We start from the raw sequence: 19,947 nt of genomic DNA on the forward strand, positions 1-19,947 counted from the left end.
GTACATTTTTTGTATTTTACTTCCGTGATTTCTTTTTCTCTTTTTAGAGGTTTTGCATATTTTAAACTGGGCATTGATAAGTGTGGACGAGGACTTTGCATTGATAAGTGTGGACGAGGACTTTGCATTGATAAGTGTGGACGAGGACTTTGCATTGATAAGTGTGGACGAGGACTTTGCATTGATAAGTGTGGACGAGGACTTTGCATTGATAAGTGTGGACGAGGACTTTGCATTGATAAGTGTGGACGAGGACTTTGCATTGATAAGTGTGGACGAGGACTTTGCATTGATAAGTGTGGACGAGGACTTTGCATTGATAAGTGTGGACGAGGACTTTGCATTGATAAGTGTGGACGAGGACTTTGCATTGATAAGTGTGGACGAGGACTTTGCATTGATAAGTGTGGACGAGGACTTTGCATTGATAAGTGTGGACGAGGACTTTGCATTGATAAGTGTGGACGAGGACTTTGCATTGATAAGTGTGGACGAGGACTTTGCATTGATAAGTGTGGACGAGGACTTTGCATTGATAAGTGTGGACGAGGACTTTGCATTGATAAGTGTGGACGAGGACTTTGCATTGATAAGTGTGGACGAGGACTTTGCATTGATAAGTGTGGACGAGGACTTTGCATTGATAAGTGTGGACGAGGACTTTGCATTGATAAGTGTGGACGAGGACTTTGCATTGATAAGTGTGGACGAGGACTTTGCATTGATAAGTGTGGACGAGGACTTTGCATTGATAAGTGTGGACGAGGACTTTGCATTGATAAGTGTGGACGAGGACTTTGCATTTCAATTTCTTTTTTCAATGTTTACATTTCATACGTTACATTTGGATAAACATGTGGGGTTAAATTTGATTGGATATGGCTGAAATTTTACATGCTATATAAGCATAGAAGTCCATCTCCACTGGACTTTGATTAATATTTTTACGACCACAGGAAGCAAAGTTACAACCGAGCAAAGTTGACAAAGAATATTTCAAAATTGATAAGATAAATCGGTATATATCATCCATTTTCATATAGATAATAGTTTTAGAATTATTTTCATGTATATGTAAATATTTGATAATTATTGTGTGGAAATTTCTTTAAAATGTTATCTTTTATAGAAATTCAAATCCGCTTAAAGATAAAACAGCTCGCCATGCGCTGACCAGCCTGCAGTCAGCATATTAATGAGTTTGTATTTTCTTAAAAATAGAAAACTTTATTGAGTTTGTCAATTTTTAAAAAAATTATTTTCAAGTTTGTCAAATTTGATTTCACAAACAATACTTTTGACACATGTACTAAAAACATTAAAAAACAAAATGTACTAAGTACATGCGTTTCTGTTATTGTATTTACTTCTTAATTGTACTCAAGGTAGAATTGTGTTTTTTAGTTGTAAAAAAACAAATATATAACATAAAACATACTTGTGCACTTGGACCACCACGCTGAAATAATAACATTTAGAAATCCATTCTCAACATAGCGAAGGAAGGGTGTTTTGTTAACTATTCTGTACTTTCACCTAACAATTAAATAAAATATATCGTGAAACTTTCAAGATCATTTGTCAAATCTGTAAAAAAAAAACAAAAAAAACCCTGTTTTTTCTTAACTGAGGATATCTAAATAATAATAATTAGGTGGTTCAGTAAAGAATTTCATTGTGATACATTTTTTAAATTTTTACCTTGTTTCCACCTTAACATTTTTTTTAAAATGACTACCTTTTAAGGTGTATGGATATGCTGAAAACAAATATCGCATTTAAATATTCCGCAAATAAGTAGCTTTCTGGATATTAAGCAATGTCATTTTTTATGTTATTGCTGGTGGCCATCTTGGTATGCGCGTTTGCGCATAGTTTCTCGGGGTTGTGCTCACGTGTACCAAGATGGCCACCAGCAGTAACATAAGAAATGACATGGCTTAATTTGCAGAAAATTTAAATGCGATATTCATTTTCAGCATATTCTAAAACCTATAGAAGTAATTATTTTAAATGTTAAGGTGGAAACAAGGTAAAAAATTACTGTTTTATTTCTTTGTTTACATAATTGAATTTTCAGTAATATAACAGAATAGAAATGACAAAAATTACCATCAACTGGTGAATATATAGTTGTTGTTTATCAGGATTCCTGGTACTGTGAAAGCTACATCAAGGATTCATGTAGAGTACGATTTATGGTTGCATCTCAGAAAATAGGGGTATATTTTGGGCCAGATAGAGAGGATTTACAAAATTGAAAATTGGACTGGTCCCAAAATTCATAAGTTCTGGTCGACTATGGGAATTTCCATCTTTTACAGAAATCCAAAAACTATATGAAAAATTTTCTTTGATTTATTTCTGAGATTAATTCATCTCTACTCAATTTTTTTTTCTTTGAGAGGAGTAGTAAATACTAGTGCTGGGATGATTCCTAAATTTTTACCGATTCTAGGAAAATGTTGATTAACGATTCCCGTTTTGAAATAAACCATTATATAATTGAAAGTTTCTGTGTAGTGAAAAAATTTGGTACAGCGAAAAGTGGAAATACAATTAAGGGAATTTCGAAAACGATATGATTTTTTTTTGTAAAATTTCTTGCATTGAAGATAAAAGTCAAAACAAATATTTTAAACATGAATTAAACATGCACCATGAAATTAATAACAATTTCAGAAGTTATTTTATATATTAATATAAAGAAAAAGTCATGATTAATTCAACAAAAATACAAATTTCAAGGGGAGTAACATGTTTTGTCTTTTGATATTCATTTTTTTTGTTTTATTTTCTCTTTATCTTTGATAACTCTTGAAAATTTAACATTTTTTTGCAGCTTCAATCGCTAAATGATTTTTTATTCTACTTTCTAGAATATTCTTATTTCTAAATGAAATTTCAAAATAACTAAATTTTTGATTAAATTTTTAACCTTTCATATTCAATCGGCTCAAATTATTCCTATTTGACTTTTTGAAAATATTTTTAACAATAATGTTATTTTTTTAAATCTTAATAAATGGGTTTATTTCTATATTTATTTTAATTATATACTTATCGTCCTTTAATGTTTATTCTTATTTAATGTGTTAATTTATCTCTTTATTTCTATATAAAAAAAAGTAAATTTTTGGTAATTGTTTATTTCTAAAAGTCATTTAGTGAACTTTCGAAATCGCCTCTGCCTTAATTATATTTCTGACAACCTTTTTTTTCAATTTTTTTTTTATCAACCTTTTTCAGGTTATTTAATATCTAATCTAGTTATTTTGAGGAACGATTTTTAATGGAATATTTTTTTTTTAAGTCAGATTCTATTTAACCCAAAGTTGGGACCCTAACAGGTACTACCACTCCGGGTCAGAGCGGACCTGGGAGCAATGGCAATTAAAGGGTGGCTCCACTCTCCCCAAGGCCCGCAAGCTGGGGCCTCACCATCGGATACAGTTTTAGGTCATATCCAGGACTGTTGTATAAAGGGTTCTTTTTAAAAAATTTTATAAAGGCCAATTTTTTTAAGATATGAGAGTATGGTGTGGGGATTGTTTTTATCAAATAACTCTTTAATATTGTTTTCTTTGTAGAATCGATTTCTTACGGTTACAAAATCAGTACATTCAATTAATATGTGTTTGATTGTGAGTGGTGTTTGACAAGGTATACAGATGGGTTGGCTTTCTTTTTTTAGGAGATATGAGTGGGTTAAGTGAGTATGACCTATTTTTATTCTTGTTAGTTTGACTTCTTTTCTGTTTAGTTTTGTATTTCTTGTTTTTTTTATTTTTGGCATGATTTCGTGAGGTTTGTTGTTAGGGTGTTCATTCCAGTAGGTTTGCCATTTCTCTGTTGTATATGCGTTGATACGTCTTTTTAAATCTATGTATGGAATTTTAAAATTTGCATCGATTGAGAGATTTAAGGCGTTTTTTGCTGCAGAATCTGCTAATTCATTACCTTTAATACCGGAATGGCTCGGTATCCAGCAGAAAATGATTTCTTTTTTACTGTTTGGTTCAGTTAATTTTTGGAGTAATTTTGCGATTAGGGGGTTGTCCATCTTTTTATTTTTTTTTTTTTTAATCGCTTTTAGAGTAGATTGGAGTCTGAAAGGATTATAAATTTGTTTTTTTTTTGTTATTGGAGGCGAATTTGATAGCTAGGATTAGAGCATGTATTTCAGGACTGAAGATTGAGGTTTCTTTTGGTTTGGAGGTTTGATTGTTTTTTTGATTGATTTATTGAGTATTGCTGCACTGGCTGTTGCGTTATTTTGTTTAGACCCATCTGTATAGATGTGTGTGTGGTCTGGATACTTTTCTTTGATTTTATCGAGATCATCATGATAAGTTATTGGGTGAGTATGTTTCTTTTCATATTTACTTAAACTTAAGTCGATGTTAGGGGATACGATTTTCCAGGGAGGGGTTTTGAGTAGGACAGTTTCATGAATTTTAGTTATGGGTAGACTTGCTTCTTTGGAAATCGATTTTATTCCAAGTCCAAGGTTTTGATTACGTTTTCTTTTTGGTCGAAAAGGTGTTTACGGTTTGGATTTAAAGTGCTATTGTGTGCTGGGTTTGTGGGGTTGGCTGTAAGTTTTGTGAAGTATTTTAGACCAAGGTTTTGATTTCTGAGCATTGGAGGAGTTTCATGTGCTTCTGCATACAGGCTTTCTACAGGGGAGGTTGGAAATGCTCCTAGTGCTAGTCTTAGTCCGGAGTGGCATATTGTGTTTTTAGATATGACTTTCTGGTGGATTGATATATGAAGCTACTATAATCTATTTTTGATCTAATTAAGTTTGAGTAGTGTGTTCTTGTCAGCTCCCCAATCTGTATGGGCAATGACTCGTAGGAGTTATAATGCTTTATTACATTTGGTTTTGATGTGTGGAATGAAATTTAGTTTTTTGTCAAAAATGATTCCCAGGTGCTGGTGTTCATTTACGACTGGAATTTTTTCGCCTTCAATCTGTAAGGTTGGGTCAGGGTGGAGTTTGCGTTGGTTACAGAAATGGATGCATTTTGTTTTAGTTTTGGAGAATTTGAAACCATTTTTAGTTGCCCATTTATTAATTTTATTTGTTATGTTGTAGTTTTCTTTCAATAGTGTGAGTGTATTTAGATCTGTAGCTGATTGAGCAGTCATCTACATATAAGGAGCTATGTATATCAGGAGAGAGTTCTTTTATAATGTTATTGATTTTTATGTTAAAGATAGTTGTTGATAATATGCTGCCTTGGGGCACTCCTTGATTTTGTGGGTCTGATAAAGTTGAGTCTATGCAAACTTGGAAAGATCTGTCTGTAAGGAAGTTTTTTATGAATTCAGGTAATCTGCCTCTTAGTCCGATGTTGTGGAGATCTTTTATGATACCGTGTTTCCAGGTAGTTTCATATGCTTTCTCAAGATCGAAAAAAACATGTTACGTGTTCCTTATTGATAAAAGCTTCTCTGATATAATTTTCGAGGTTAGTGATGTGGTCTATACATCCTCGATTTTTTTGGTATCCACACTGGATTTCAGAAATTATTTTGTTGTCATCTAGATACCATATAAGACAGTAGTTAATTATTCTTTCGAACGTTTTGCATAGGCAGCTTGTGAGAGCTATTGGTCTGTAGTTTTCTGGGTTTGATGTATCTTTTCCCAGTTTGAGTATTGGTATTATTGTTGCATTTTTCCATGAAGTTGGGAAATCTTTTGTTTCCCATATTTTATTATAAATTTTGAGAAGGAGTTTTAGTGATTCGGGTGGAATTTCTTTAAGGAAGGTGTAGTACACTTCATCTGGTCCTACAGCTGAGTTATGGGATTTTTCTATGGCGGTTTCTAGTTCATTAAGTGAGAAGATTTCATTGTAAGGCTCTTGGTTTTTGGAGTTAAAGTTTATTTTGTACTTTTCTTCAGTATTTGGAATTGTCTATTGTAGTGTTTTGATGAGGAGTTTCCGGCAAAGGTTTTAGCTAGTGTGTTAGCAATATCTTTTTTATTAGTTATTTTCTGTTTATTTGTGAGAAGGTGTTTTTGATTGGATTCATATTATATTTTCCAGTTATTTTCCTAATCATTTCCCAGACGGTTTTGGGTTTACTGGTGATGTTGATTTTGTTGACAAATTGTTGCCAGCAGGATCTTTTGCATTCTTTGTTTTTCGAGTTTTAGCTCTTTGGTGTTTGTATTCTATTAAGTTGTTCGTTGTGGGTTATTTTTTAAATTTTCTTAAGGCTGCCTTTCTCTGTCTAATGACCGTTTTACATTCTGGATTGAACCATGGTTTGTTTTTTTTTCCAGGAGGAGAATTTTTGGGTATGCATTTTTTGGCTATTATTATGAGTACTTCCATGAATTCTTCTATTGTTTGGATTTGATGTTCTGTTAATTTTAGTGAACAAAGTTCTTTAAATTCGGCCCAGTTATAAGGGAAGTGATCACTTCCACAGGGTTCTTCGTAAGTGCTCCATGTATAATCCAAGAAGCTTGATAGATCAATGGCACTAGTTGATCTGTTTGTTGGATTTAAGTATGTGGGATTTTTTTGATTGAGAAGGCACAAGTTATTTTTGTTAATTAATTGTTCAATTTTGTTTCCTTTTGAATTTGTGACTTCGTATCCTCATAACGTACTGTGGCAGTTACAGTCTCCTAGAAGAATGAATGGTGAAGGTAGTTGGTTTATCAAATTTTCTAGTTCATTTTCATTTATTAGTTCATGAGGAGGGAGGTATATTGAGCAGATTGTGATTGTTTTGTGTAATGTGACTTGAGTTGTAATTGCTTGGAGATTTGTTTTGACAGAGAAATTGCTTTGAGGTGTGTTATTCCTTACAAGAATTGAGGTGCCTCCATTAGCATGAAGGCCCGTGTTATGGAAATAGTTGTATTGTTCATAGTTTGGTGCTTTGAAATGGTTATTGTTTTGTAGGAAGGTTTCTTGTAAGCAAACAATAGCTGGGTTGAAGAGTGAGATAAGTATAAGAAGTTCATTATAGTTAGATCTTATTCCACGACAATTCCATTGGATAATTTGTTGTTTTATTTCTATCCATGAGGCTGTTTAGTTTTCCTTTATTTCCATCTCTTTAGAAGTAGAGGATTTATCTTTTGTTGGAGTTTGTGTCTTTGGTGAAGTGTTTTGCTGGGTTTTTTCTTTTTTTTTGTTTGGATCTGGACGTCGATCTGGATTTTGCTTGAGATGTTGCCGTTTTGGCTTCTTGTTCATTTTTTCCCTCTTCATTACTTGTGTTTGGTTTCTTTTTTTTTATCTAGGGTGTTTTCGGTTTCCATTTTTTCTAGAATTTGGAATCTATTTTGAGTGTCTATTGTTTGGCTTTCTTCTTTTCTGGAACGTTCTTTATTTGCTGTTTTATCATTGCTTTTTATTAATTTCTGATGGTTGTTTTCTTGGTTTCTGTGATAATTTTTTTAATGGTTCTGTTGTGGATGGAATATTATTTTTGTTTGGATTTGTTATTTCTATTTTGTTTCCCAGATTTGAGTATTTTTCTTTTAGGCTATTTTGAAATTCTGGCCCTTCTTTAATATTTAATGTAATCAGTTTGTTTATCAGCTCCCTATATTGATCATGTATTTCATTATGTTGGTATGGTTTAGTTGTCTTTTTTGTTGTCTCAGCATATGTGTCGTCTTTCATGTACGTCTCAACTATTTTTCTGGCTTCTGGAAAGGTTGTGTTTCTTTTGTACTTTACTTCTATAATTTCTCTTTCTTTTTTATATGTTTTGTATATTTTAGAGAAGACCAGGTGATCTTCTTTGCAGTTAGCGCATTTAACCTCATTTATGCATTTTTCTTCGGTGTGGTCAGGCTCTTTGTTGCCGCATTTTCCACATTTTTATTCCTTTACAGGCTTCTTTATGATGTCCATATTTTTGGCAATGGAAACATCTTAATGGGGCTGGGATATATTGGTCTACTTTTACATTTAAGTAGCCAATTTTTATTTCCTTAGGTAGGATTTGTTAAACGTTAATATATATGTGTTGGTTGTTATTTTATTGTTTCACATCCTAAGGCATTACGGGTAACAACCCACGGCTAACTGGTTGCCCCATTGAGGGATTTTTACCTTCTGCAGGGGGGCAGTTGGCTTATTCTAGTGCTCTACCAACAGGGCAAAAAAGGGGGGGGCGACGGGGTTGGTAAGTAGGGAAGGAAAAGGAAAGGAGAGGGTTGTTGTTTTTGTTTTTGCAGAACATAATTAAGTTTTACAAAAGAGAATAGAAAATAAAAACAGAAAATCAATGTAGGAGCATTTCGTCTCAGGAAGCCAATAGACAGCCTGATCTGGTAGCACCAGATTTTTTGTTAGGGGTTGGGAAACTATGCTCACATCACGACTGATACGAGGCATCGGTGAATATCGACCAAGCCCCTACAGTCCTTTAGTTGAACGGCTCTGAGTGACTAGTTAGTTTGCTAAGTTAGGGTTCAAAGGATTTAAAAAAAAAAAAAAAAAGAAAAAAAAAAAAGAAAAAAGTTTTCCTTTTTAATAAATTTTTCAAATTTTTTTGTTTTCGTTTCCAAAAGAAATGTTTAATTGCTTCATTCGCAGAATATTTTAATGAAATGTAAATTTCTAAAAGAAAAAATTAAATTCACTTACCGCATTGTTCTATTAAACCTTTTGTTTAAATAAGTTGACTTTACTTGTTTTAGTTTGAAAAAATATAAAAGTTGACAAGACATTTTTCATTCGTTTACTAATGACAGTGTTGGTAAACAAAAAAAAAAAAAGAACTTGCCAAAAGATAAGACCCCTCCACACACACACACTTTTTAATGTCCCCAATTGGAAAAACTGCTGCTTTTTAACATGATTTACTCGTAATGAGAGCACTGTAAAATCTTTTTTCTCCAAGGGTTAAGTATTCATCAACTTTTTCATGGACTTGACATAGTTAGGCTGTTGTATACATAAATAAACTTTGCTCATAAATGAAAACAATGTTACTTTGCGGCCCCTAAAGTTTTGCAACAGTGCAAACAAATAACTAATCATGAGCCTCGAAGTTTCGAAACAGACAGACAGCGCCTATGTATGTGACGGAATAAGAAAACTCATTACGATAAATAAAGATTACCTTTGAAGTAGTTAATAAAATTCTTGTATATCATTAAATAGGTTATGAAAAGTTCTATGACGTTTTTATCATATATTTTTGACAGCATTAATCTCACTTCAAACAAATAGTTCAACTTAAAAATATAAGAGAATCGTAAAACTAAGGTATTTTTTAACGATGCGATTTCGATTCCCCCCAAAATACACAATTCTTACAATTAACGATTCCGATTAATCGTCCCACCACGAGTAAATACCGGCCATGAATGCTCTTTAGGCATTCAATAGCTACACCCAAGATTAAGCTCTTCTTTAGTGAGGAGGCAGGAAAATGCCTATTCTCAATAAAGCTATATTTAAATAACACTATAATACTTAGTTTTGTTCATAGACACCCACTGTATGATACTATGCGCCAGTTTTAAAAAAAATTGAAATTTGTACATCTGAATTTATAATTCATGGCTTATGGTAAAGAGGTACATCAGATTTGACTGCAAAATCAAAAAGAGCACACAATTTTACATAAGACTGCCAAGTTTCAAGAGAATAACTTGAAAAATAAATAAATGATGGTGACATTACCGAATTTCTTGAAATGTTGAGGTCCGTAATTTAGCCCGTTTTTTCTAAAGAAAAATGTCCACGGAAATGTGTCAATTTTGGCACTTAAAACTCTCATAACTTTTGAACTACTGATGGTATTTGCATAATTCAAACGGTTTTAAGCATGTCTCTTTTCATTGACGTTGATAAAATAACAATTATCTAAAAAGAAAAAATCAACTTGACATGTTACTAGCCAAAATCACTATAAATAAATTTCCTCACTCTATCAATGCCTAAACTTAAATGGGGATTCCATGAACTTGCCACCGCCTTCTAAAACTTGATTTACCTATTTTGGTAGCAAAAGTAAAAAGATGTAGTGCCTTTGAATTTTATTCTTATGTATAGTAGTTGCCATTTTTAAGTGTAAGTGTTAGGGCTTGACGTGACTGGCCAATTGATCGGATCAGGCCTCTCCAACTGCCCGTCTAATCAAAGGGCTGAAGTGGTGTGTTGTAGTACCGAGACATATGCACCTAGGTCTTAGTCTGCACAACCACCAGGATCACGTCCTAAGGTGTTAGGACTGCAACCCACAGCCAACAAATGGCCCCCATTAAAGGACCTTGGTATATTCTAAAAATCCACCAACAGGGCCATTCCAGAACAGGTCCCTAAAAGTTCATAATTTCCATATGTCATGGAATACTTAAAAATTATGCTTTATACCTTTTATTGCCTGATTCATAGTCTAAATTTAAAAAAAAATAGCTTTAAATATATCTGCTGAACTTTATAAACCAATTTTTTTTACATTTCTGGGCACATTGTACATGGGTTGTCCCCTCGTTGCTTTTAAGAAATTAAAATTTTAGATTAATGTTTTTAAAATTGATTTTCATCTTGAAAATACTTACATGATCCTAGAGCTTCCTTTTCATCAGCAGGTACTTTGTGTATCTTGCCTCCTTTGTACACAAAACTACCTTCCACAGATTTGAACTCTAAATATCTCGTCACACCAGTTCTGATCAAAGTTTTCACCAACTGGCCTAGAATAATAATGTACAAACAATATTAAATAATGAATATTAAAATACTATACAATTTTTGATATGATAGAAAAATATTCTTTCTGCACATTTTTTCAACACATAGATTAAATGACATACCATTTGCCATCAGAAATTTGGGAATAAGATCCACATTCCAATCTCTTCCACGGCCAAGATCCTCTGGGGGTGTACCCATTTGGAATTTTGTATATAACTGGAAAATGAATAAAAATTTTTATATTTATGAATTAAATTAATTTTGATTAAAGAATCTTTAGATGAATTCAAAAGGTAGATCACACAGTTGAGGAAACTGAAATTCAAATCTGATGTACAACAATCTTTGAAAAAACTATACTGCCTCTCTGGTATCATTGTAAATTAAAAGCCAGAAACTATATGGTCCTCCGACTGATGCGTTCATATTTTTGTTGTGGGACTGGAAAGAGACGTGGTTAACCTTATAGCAAACACTTTCTCCCAAGGATATGGAACATCCAACTGTTCTTGTTGCAGCTTTCAATGGTACTGCAGCCAGTAAAATAAACAGCACTACACTTCACACAGCTTTTTATCTCTTTTTTATAGCACATCAAGAAATACTCTTTTTGATAAAACTCTAAATGATCTACGTACAAAGTACAGAAATTTGAAGGTTCTTATTACTTGATGAAATTTTCATGACTGCCTATGAACACTAGCTGAGAGTTTATTATTTAAATAAACTCAGCCTAACATTCACAGGTAACAAACATGTTTTGGAATAAATACATAGTCAATTTGAACCAATAAAAAGTTAAGAGATAAATATAATAATAAAACAAAAACAAAGAAACTAATTTTCTGGTTACACTTATAAAGTTGCAGACATTTATTTTTTCAATAAAATCAATTGATATTTCTAAAACACTAGAAATAATCAGATTTCAATACAAATATAAACACGTAAACAAAAATATTTATTTGAACATCTAACAGAATAAATTTCAGAATCTGTATAGAATATTTTCAGATGAAAAAAGTGAAATAAATATAGTAGAAATGCATTTAGTTCATTTAATTCAAAATTATAAAAAGAATTTTATAAAGATATTTTGAAAGAAAAGAGGGGAAAAAAATGAAAAGCATTTGAACAACTGTTAAAAGTTTATTTAAATCTTGCAATGGAAATGATCACATATACACATTTTAAACAAAACTTCAACAGACTGGTATCCTCAAAAAGAAAACAAAACTGCATGCATATCAGATCAGCTTCATAGTGTTTGTTTTTAAATACAGCAATTGACACTATTTTCTTTAACTCAAGATTTGGCAACTATTGGTTATTTTGAGTTCAGCTTGATTTGACAATTTATGAAGACACTGACACACAAGCGGTGCTTGCAAAATGCAAGTGATATGATCAATTAACTGAGAGAAACATTTGATGAACAAATAATATCACGAAATAGACTTGTCAAGTGGCTATCTCATTTGTGTGATTTAACCTCATTAGATTACTTTCTTTAGGGATACGTAAGTCCCGTATCTATGCTGATAAACAAGATCTGATAAATAGACCACTTGAAAGACAACATTCAACACGTTATTGCCAAAATAAAGCCAAATTTAATGCACAGAATTTGTGAAAATTGGACCTCTAGATTACACCATAATATAAGTGTTAGCTGTGAGGGACATATGCCTGAAATTGTATTAAAATTATGACATAAATTAATCTTTGGAATAAACCACATATACAATAAAATAATTTTCCTGTGATTTATTTTAATTTACAGTTGGCTATCTCTTTATTACAAACATGACTCCATCCAAAATAAAAATTTGGGGTATAAAAAGTTGTGACAATAGAGAAAAGAAAGAAAAACTTAGTTAAAAAGCAAACAAGATATTTTGCATGTCATGACTGCTAATCAGAGGAAAAACGAAAGACTTCTATTCACAATGATAGATTTGCATAAATAAACTAATCTGCATATATGGCGATCAACTAACTGAAAAGGACAGATTGAAAGCAAGCAGTTGGCTTATGGAGATAAAAGTGTTTGTTCTGAAAATTTTTCAAGAGTTATTTCAGCATTAGAGGAACAAGAATTCTGTTTGAAGTTTGGATTGACCTTTTTATGAGAAATGTTATTACAAGTTATTTGGGCCTAAAATAAATGCTGTTTCAACTTAAAGATCATCCAAGAATTTGATGAAGCTAGTGCACTTATATCCAGACCTGATTATCTACTTTACAGTCGAGTGTCATTATAGGCCAAGGGACGATATGCAGTTCTTCAGAGTACCAAGCTGCATTCAAAAAGCTTCCTCAGTCTAGTGATTTTCTAGCGGGCATGGGCAAGGGCTGTTGAATACTGCTGCTTTGATGTGATTACTTGCATTTACCTGAGGTCATTGGTGATCATTTGCTGCCTTAACACTGGCTGTAACAGTCGCTCAAAGGCGAATATGACCAATGTCATGTTTTGTTCCAAGGCAACTATTGGTTAAGCAAAGAGCATATTGTTCTTATGCAGAATATGGACCGTGCTATCTGTTAACTGTGATGATAAATTTAATCTGTCATTATTATGCTAGTATTGTAAGTATTCTACATAAATACCCATTTGTGAAGTGGTAAGCAGCAAAGCTTATGGAACGGGGATTATGAAACATGAATAATAATTAGAAAAAACTATTTTGTTTAGTAAAATCAAATCGAAACTGCTAAGTTTTTATTCTGTTGGGTTAGCAAGGTTCAATACAGATTTTCAAGGACTTTTCAAAATTTTTCGAGGCCTTTGAGACAAAAATTTAAGTTTTCAAAACAAAATGATGTATAAACAATTTATATATCTATAAAAGTGAAAATGTCTGTCGGTGTACATAATTTTCAGTCTACAGACTCGAAATTTGATATACAGGGTACTGAGATTTGGAAAAATCTTTGTAATCATTTTTCGGACAGAAAGCTGTTCGGCTGTTAAGGGGTCAAAGTTCAACAATGTGACCTTTGAGAACTATCAAACTCCGTTAATTTTGGGTATAAACATTTGAAATTTTAGATATAGGTTGCTTGGACATGGATCTAACTTAATAAATTGATTTGACCTCAAAACAATAAATGTTCAGGGGTCAAAATTAAAAAAAAAAATTTGATCTCTGCAGTTTCTACCAAATTACTCAGACAATTTCTGGTCTAAACATTTGAAATTTTACATAAAGGGTATTCAGAGATAGGGCAATCTTTTTAATTGATTTGGGTCAAAAATTTGAGCTACCAATATATAAATGTATGTATGTATGTATGTATGTTTGCAGGCCCGCTTAAAACTTTCGACAGAGGAGACGGATTTTCACAAGATCAGTATCACTTTGAAGCTCGACGCTTCAGACGACAAATACTAAAAAATTGGCTAAAAACATCAATTTCTTCACCCTCAACTGGGCACTTTTCTACAAGGAGGGGGTCGCTTTTTTCGCTTATATCAACACCGGACACCCATGCTAGTGATATGATAAAAAGGAAGGAATTAATGTTTTAAGCCAATTTTTCAATATTTGTCGTCCGAAGGGCCGAGCTTCAAAACGATACCGATCTTGTTAAAATCCATTGCCTCTGTCGAAAGTTTTAGGTAGACATACAAACATACATACATACATTTAAACAGACAGGTAAGATTTATTATTATAGATTATATGGAAAACAGGGTAGTTTCATGATAAAGGGATGTAACTCTTGTATCTACAATAATACAATGCAATTTCAGAATAATATATTTCCATTTTATTTTCAATATTTAAAAAATTTTATTTTTATTAATACTTTAAAAATAATTGAATAGTATTTATTTTTTATATTTTCAATACAAATTTTTATTGGACATAAAGAATATGATTTTCAAGGCCTTTTCAAGACATTTTTTATATTTTCAAGGATTTTTCAAGGTAATAATAGAAATAAGGTCTATTCAGGGGAATAGTCAAAATTCAAGGACTTTTCAAGCCTGTGTGAACCCGGAGTTAGTTTTACGAAAGTAAATAAATCCAAAGAGAAATCCTAAGATCAAGTTAAATGTTATGATGTGCTAGTTACGGAAAACGATAATGTAGAAAATTATTAATGATAACATTTCTTAAAGACAATTACTGAATGTTAAGTTTAGCTAAGAGTTTCTAAGTTGAGTTTATTAAAGAGAAAATATTTTAAAGTGAGGTAAATGATGTTATGATATGCTTGTAATGGAAAATGCCAAGATGTTCTGAATAAGCATTCTGTTTGGTGGATGCAAAACCTAGAATGACAGGTTGTGTCTGTTCAGTCAATGAAAGTGCTGTCATAAGTGGAAGTGAAACTAATAGGGCGCATTCATTAGTTATCAAGATAATGATCTGTTTGTGTAAGGTTAAATCACATGCTGTCAAAACAAAATTACGGTGAATCACAATACGCGTAGACTATGAAATATTAGCTCCCATGATAACTGGGATAGTGGAAGTAGAAAATAATTAGTGGGTAAGTTGCCCTGCTATCACCTCTAAACATGTCACAATTGGGAGAGCGAATTGGGTAGGAGAAATTGTAGCAATTTACCAATTGTTATTAAACTGATTGATTATTAGCCAAAAACATGCATGAGATACAGGCAGGTAACGTGGCTGGTTTAGTTTAATATCTGGTCTCAGTGTTTTCTTTACTATGGTGTCATTTTGTAAACAGGAATAACTGCTTCCATTTTATTATATTATGCATTGTGATACTATGAAGGTGTCCCATGAGTCACTAAGTGCTGAGGGGGAACAATAGATAAGAAGTGTCATACAAATGTACAATGAAATAGGAAGTAGCAAACACTGAATCTGCAGGTATTTTTAGATCAAGCCTTTTAGATTTGACAATAGAAACCTACAGAAGAGATAAAACGAGGAAGGGCAGCTTCCGGTAGCCAGGGTGGAGCGACGCAGAGAAAACAGCTAGGTGCCATTTGCAGCGGATGGGAGCTGATAGTGACAACGGTTGGATAGTTTTTAGAGTTGACTGCGAAACAGAAATAGAGACGAATGGCAACTGACAGACAAACGTAACATCGATAGAATGGGGGGAAGACATACATACTCCCAAGTGCAACCATCAAATATAAGTGAAACATTGATGTTGTGTTTTTCGTGTTTTATTTTAATATTTCAACTTTGTGAACTCACGTGTGTTCCCATCGACATGTATATATGTATATATTCTGCTTAAAAACAAAATTGAATTTGTAGAGCTTTAACATTTATTCTTTTAAAGGCAGGTGTCAATTTCACCTAAATTGACTGTCATGGGTGAACGGCTTTATCACCTTTTGTGAATATGCACCTTTTGATGTTTCTGTGGCATATCAGAGAGTAATTTCTTAAGTGTCTCCTCATCAGTGTAAAAATAGTTAAAAGCAGAAGGAATTCATTTTAATAAATAATTTCCAAAGATCACTTTAATATTTATCAGAATAAGATTAGAATTTAAGTGCAATTAGACATAACTTTATCTATTTGACAATTTTCAAGATTCAGAAAATGAAGAAATTCCTTTTCAATGACTTGTTGACTAGTAGAAATGTAAATTACTCCCAAAATTTTTGTGAAATGAACAAAAAGTGATTGAGCAAAACACAAGAGTTATAAAGTGTAGCAATTAGTGAAAATTAGAATCTGAATTGAAACAATGTAAATTATGTTAAATATTAAATGAATCTCGGCAAAAGAAAAAATATAGAATATACCTCTTCCAATGGAGTCATAGACGCACTTTCTCCTCCATAGTATTTGTTGCGATCCATGTGCAACACTTTCTTGCCAACCACAGACAACATACCACTGAGGATACATTCCTGGAAAGAGACAAAATTTTTTACATATTAAAATTGGTTTTATTTTGATTAAAATAAAAAGGTCAACATAAAATGTATGTTTCATTTGCTAAACAGCCAGTTGGCTTATAATTCAAAATTATTTATAATTTTAAGTAAAGCAAAATTGTTAAAACAAAAGTAAACTTTAGAGGAGGAGGGGGGATCCAAATTGAATAACCAGCTTATGTATTTAAATGGCCACCATCAAATTATACAAATTAAACTAAATATGCAACAACAATATTCATATGCAGACATGTTCAAATGACAACTTAATATAGCAGATCTGTCAGACTGAAAAAAAAAAAATTTTTTTAATTGAATTGCTAATGGATAATATATAAAACAAAAATATCTTTGAATGTATTAATAAATTCAAAAGGGGTGTAATAAATGTAAATTGAGTACTTTATTTCCAATTTTCATTAAAATTAAATGCTAACTATACTCAATTTTGGATAAAATCTTAATATGCTTACTGCAAAAATGATTCGAGAATTGCAATTGATATTTTTATAAATATTTTGGTACAACAGTTCATTTTTTTATTGGGATTATTGTTGGAGCCTCGTTTAGATAGAGAATATCATGTACGGAATAAGTGGTCTCTTTCTTGTAAGATTTTTCTTATTTAATCTATTTCGGCAGTGAGGCTTCCAAACTATGCAATAGCATTGAACCAAATTTGGTTTGAAGTAACTAAATATACTGGTTATGCTATTGTTACTACTGATAATACCATAAATACCAATAAGTTTGAAATTGATTATAGTGGCAAAGTGGCATGAAGAACTAGTCTCTAAATTTCATACAACGAAGAAAAAATTGATTTTCAAGCTTTTCTTGGTTTTTAGTTACTTTTCAATATTAGTTTTCTTTTTAAATGAATGTGTACCTTCATTTTTAGGGAGTACAAGACGGTAATTTCTGCCTTCTCTTCTCAGCCTAAATTCATCTGTATAAGTTTAACAAGATTCTGAAGGTTATTTTGTTTTGAATTTTCACATATTTGGAAATATCGGACCATTTTTGAAAATGTGGCCTCAATTGGTTTCTTCAAACAGATTTTTCAGGCATTTGAAGGAATAGGCAAAATTTCTAAACTTTTGTTTTACTTTTAGAGCACATAAGATTTGGAGTAATTTTTTTTATTGGATATCAAATTAAGAACATTAAGCACATAAGATTTGGAGTAGTGTTTTTTATTGTCATTGGATATCAAATTGGACATAAAATACATCTGAATTTTATGAAACCTTAAAATAATTTTAAATTTTCCAAAGGTAAAAAAAAGAAAGAATTATCCAAAAATAACTCACAAATTTGAAATGTTTAGGCATTCATATAAATTTAGCCATTTACAACAGGTGTTCACAAAGTAATTCCCCTAACCCATTTCTCATAGAAGAGCAACAAAACTTGGCACACTTATTTGTCTTTCTCTACATAGGAACCACCCAGCGTTACCCATTTTTTCAATCATTTAATACAGCTCGAGACAGTTTTGTAGAACAGCCCAGATTGATCCTGCAACCACAACGTGACTTTGGAAATTAAGGCTGCATCATCTGAGAAATGCTTTCCTTTCAAAAACAACTTCAAGACTAGGATTTGCAACCATTACAAACGTTTGATAACTGATTTTTGTAGCTAGCTTAATTTCTCAGAGTCACAATCAAGATTGTAAACAACAAAAACAAAGTGGACATTTCCAATGCTGTCATTATGTAACACCAAAGAGGCAGCGTCAGACCATTAGGGTCGATGTGACGCTTTTATTTAACGTTAATATTTTATCCCGGGCAATATCGGGTAATTAAAGATAGATGTTAATATTTTTGTCCCGGGCCGACATCGAAAAAGAAGAAAGACTTTGCTGGCTTCAATTCTGCCAAAGTATTTTTTTCTTTCTTTCTTCAAAGCATAATTCGATTGTTGATATTTTTTCTCTGATTTGAAGTCGCACATACGCATGGTCAGGTTCAAAGGATGCGCCGACGTTTGTTGTTGACAAATTCAAGGACACAATTCATGTGTCAGCTAGAAACAACAAAAAGGTAGATTATGTTTTTGCTTTGAACTAAAAACTACACGCACACACACGCACGTATTTGTTAGCGTCACAAAATATATGTGACAAGTCAAAACAAGGATAAATAATTTCATTGGAATTAAAATTTCACACACGCATCTGTCGGCTTCAAAGAATGTTGGTCGAATCAAATATTAAATGATTTGGTATGACTGATAAAACCATTTGAACCCAAAATAACATTCCTAACTGTTTCATTCTCAAACCGAATCGCAGTTCTGAAATATAGATCAAGATATTTTGCCACCTGACAATTTTCAATAACATATTTTGTCGAGATGTTAACAGAATAATAAATTGTTCATTTCCTTTGATAATGACACGTGTCACATCTAAGGGCAGAATTAACGAAGCATTATTTTTTTTGAGGCGCAGTTTTCTTGCTTACGTGATTATCGCGTATTACACAGTTTCCAATGAGAGAAAACTGGTTATTTTCCACCGGGCGTTTTTGATTGATCGGGGAGGAGTTAGAATTATTCTTGGATTGTGGGAGGTGGCCAATTTTTGTCATCAGTCAAATTATCCAATGAGAGAGAATCAGACAATTTGGTTATCGAGCACTGATTGGTCGAGAAGGAATTGGGAATTGCCGCCCCGCCCAGTGCTCTACTATATAAAGACCAAGAGAGTCAGAGCAAAACAGAAGAAGAGAGAGTCTGGGAACTCGGAGAAAAACAGAGCAAGTCCGAGAGTCAAGCCACCTCACCTCTCTCTCTCCCCCCCCCTCGCCTATTGCCCGATAACTAAAAAAGGTTAAATTAATAGACCTGTGAATTCCAGCAAGGGGAAGCCCCACTTAGAAGTTTAAATGCTTGCTTACAAATTCATACTCCAAACTGTACATGTTTGTATATATTTCTTTTATGGTTTTCTTTTAATACATTCCATATAACCCAATCTCCGGAGTCTTTTTTTATTCAAAATTCTTCGATGTGCTGATGTTTTCATTATTATTTTTTTTTTACTTGTGAAACTGCTTCCGTCAACGAGCACCCGGTATCTCCGAAGACGAAATCTCTAGACGATCACAGAAGATCCGGCCTTGTGGACATTGCAGCAAGGACGATTCCACCAACGCACTGAAGAAGGGCTTACTGGGTGACGCGACGTACCGGCGGGTTTCATAATTATACCTTCTGCTGCTTCCCCTGACTTGTTGCAATGATGATAGATTCAAAATATCTGAAACAATCTAAATTGTCAGCAGCTTGACCTTTGCCATGTTCTCCTTCATGCTGAATTCACAAGTGCTGCAATTCTTCATTTGATGAATGCAT

The 19,947-nt window shown here is 32.7% G+C and overlaps 1 protein-coding gene across 1 annotated transcript in view; it reads right to left on the reverse strand.

Moving 5' to 3' along the window:
- The window catches only part of LOC145295977 (rab GDP dissociation inhibitor alpha-like), a 171,077-nt gene that overhangs the window by 105,252 nt on the left and 45,878 nt on the right, over positions 1 to 19,947 (reverse strand). The window contains exons 2-4 of the mRNA XM_080141916.1: positions 16,447 to 16,554; positions 10,814 to 10,910; positions 10,559 to 10,693 (exon numbers count right to left, since the gene is read on the reverse strand). Coding sequence (XP_079998042.1) covers positions 10,559 to 10,693; positions 10,814 to 10,910; positions 16,447 to 16,554 — 340 coding nt within the window. The remainder of the gene's footprint in view (positions 1 to 10,558; positions 10,694 to 10,813; positions 10,911 to 16,446; positions 16,555 to 19,947) is intronic.

Source organism: Euprymna scolopes, chromosome 2, assembly GCF_053919585.1.
Source record: "Euprymna scolopes isolate OS-2025 chromosome 2, ASM5391958v1, whole genome shotgun sequence".
Taxonomy (NCBI): Eukaryota; Metazoa; Mollusca; class Cephalopoda; order Sepiida; family Sepiolidae; genus Euprymna; species Euprymna scolopes.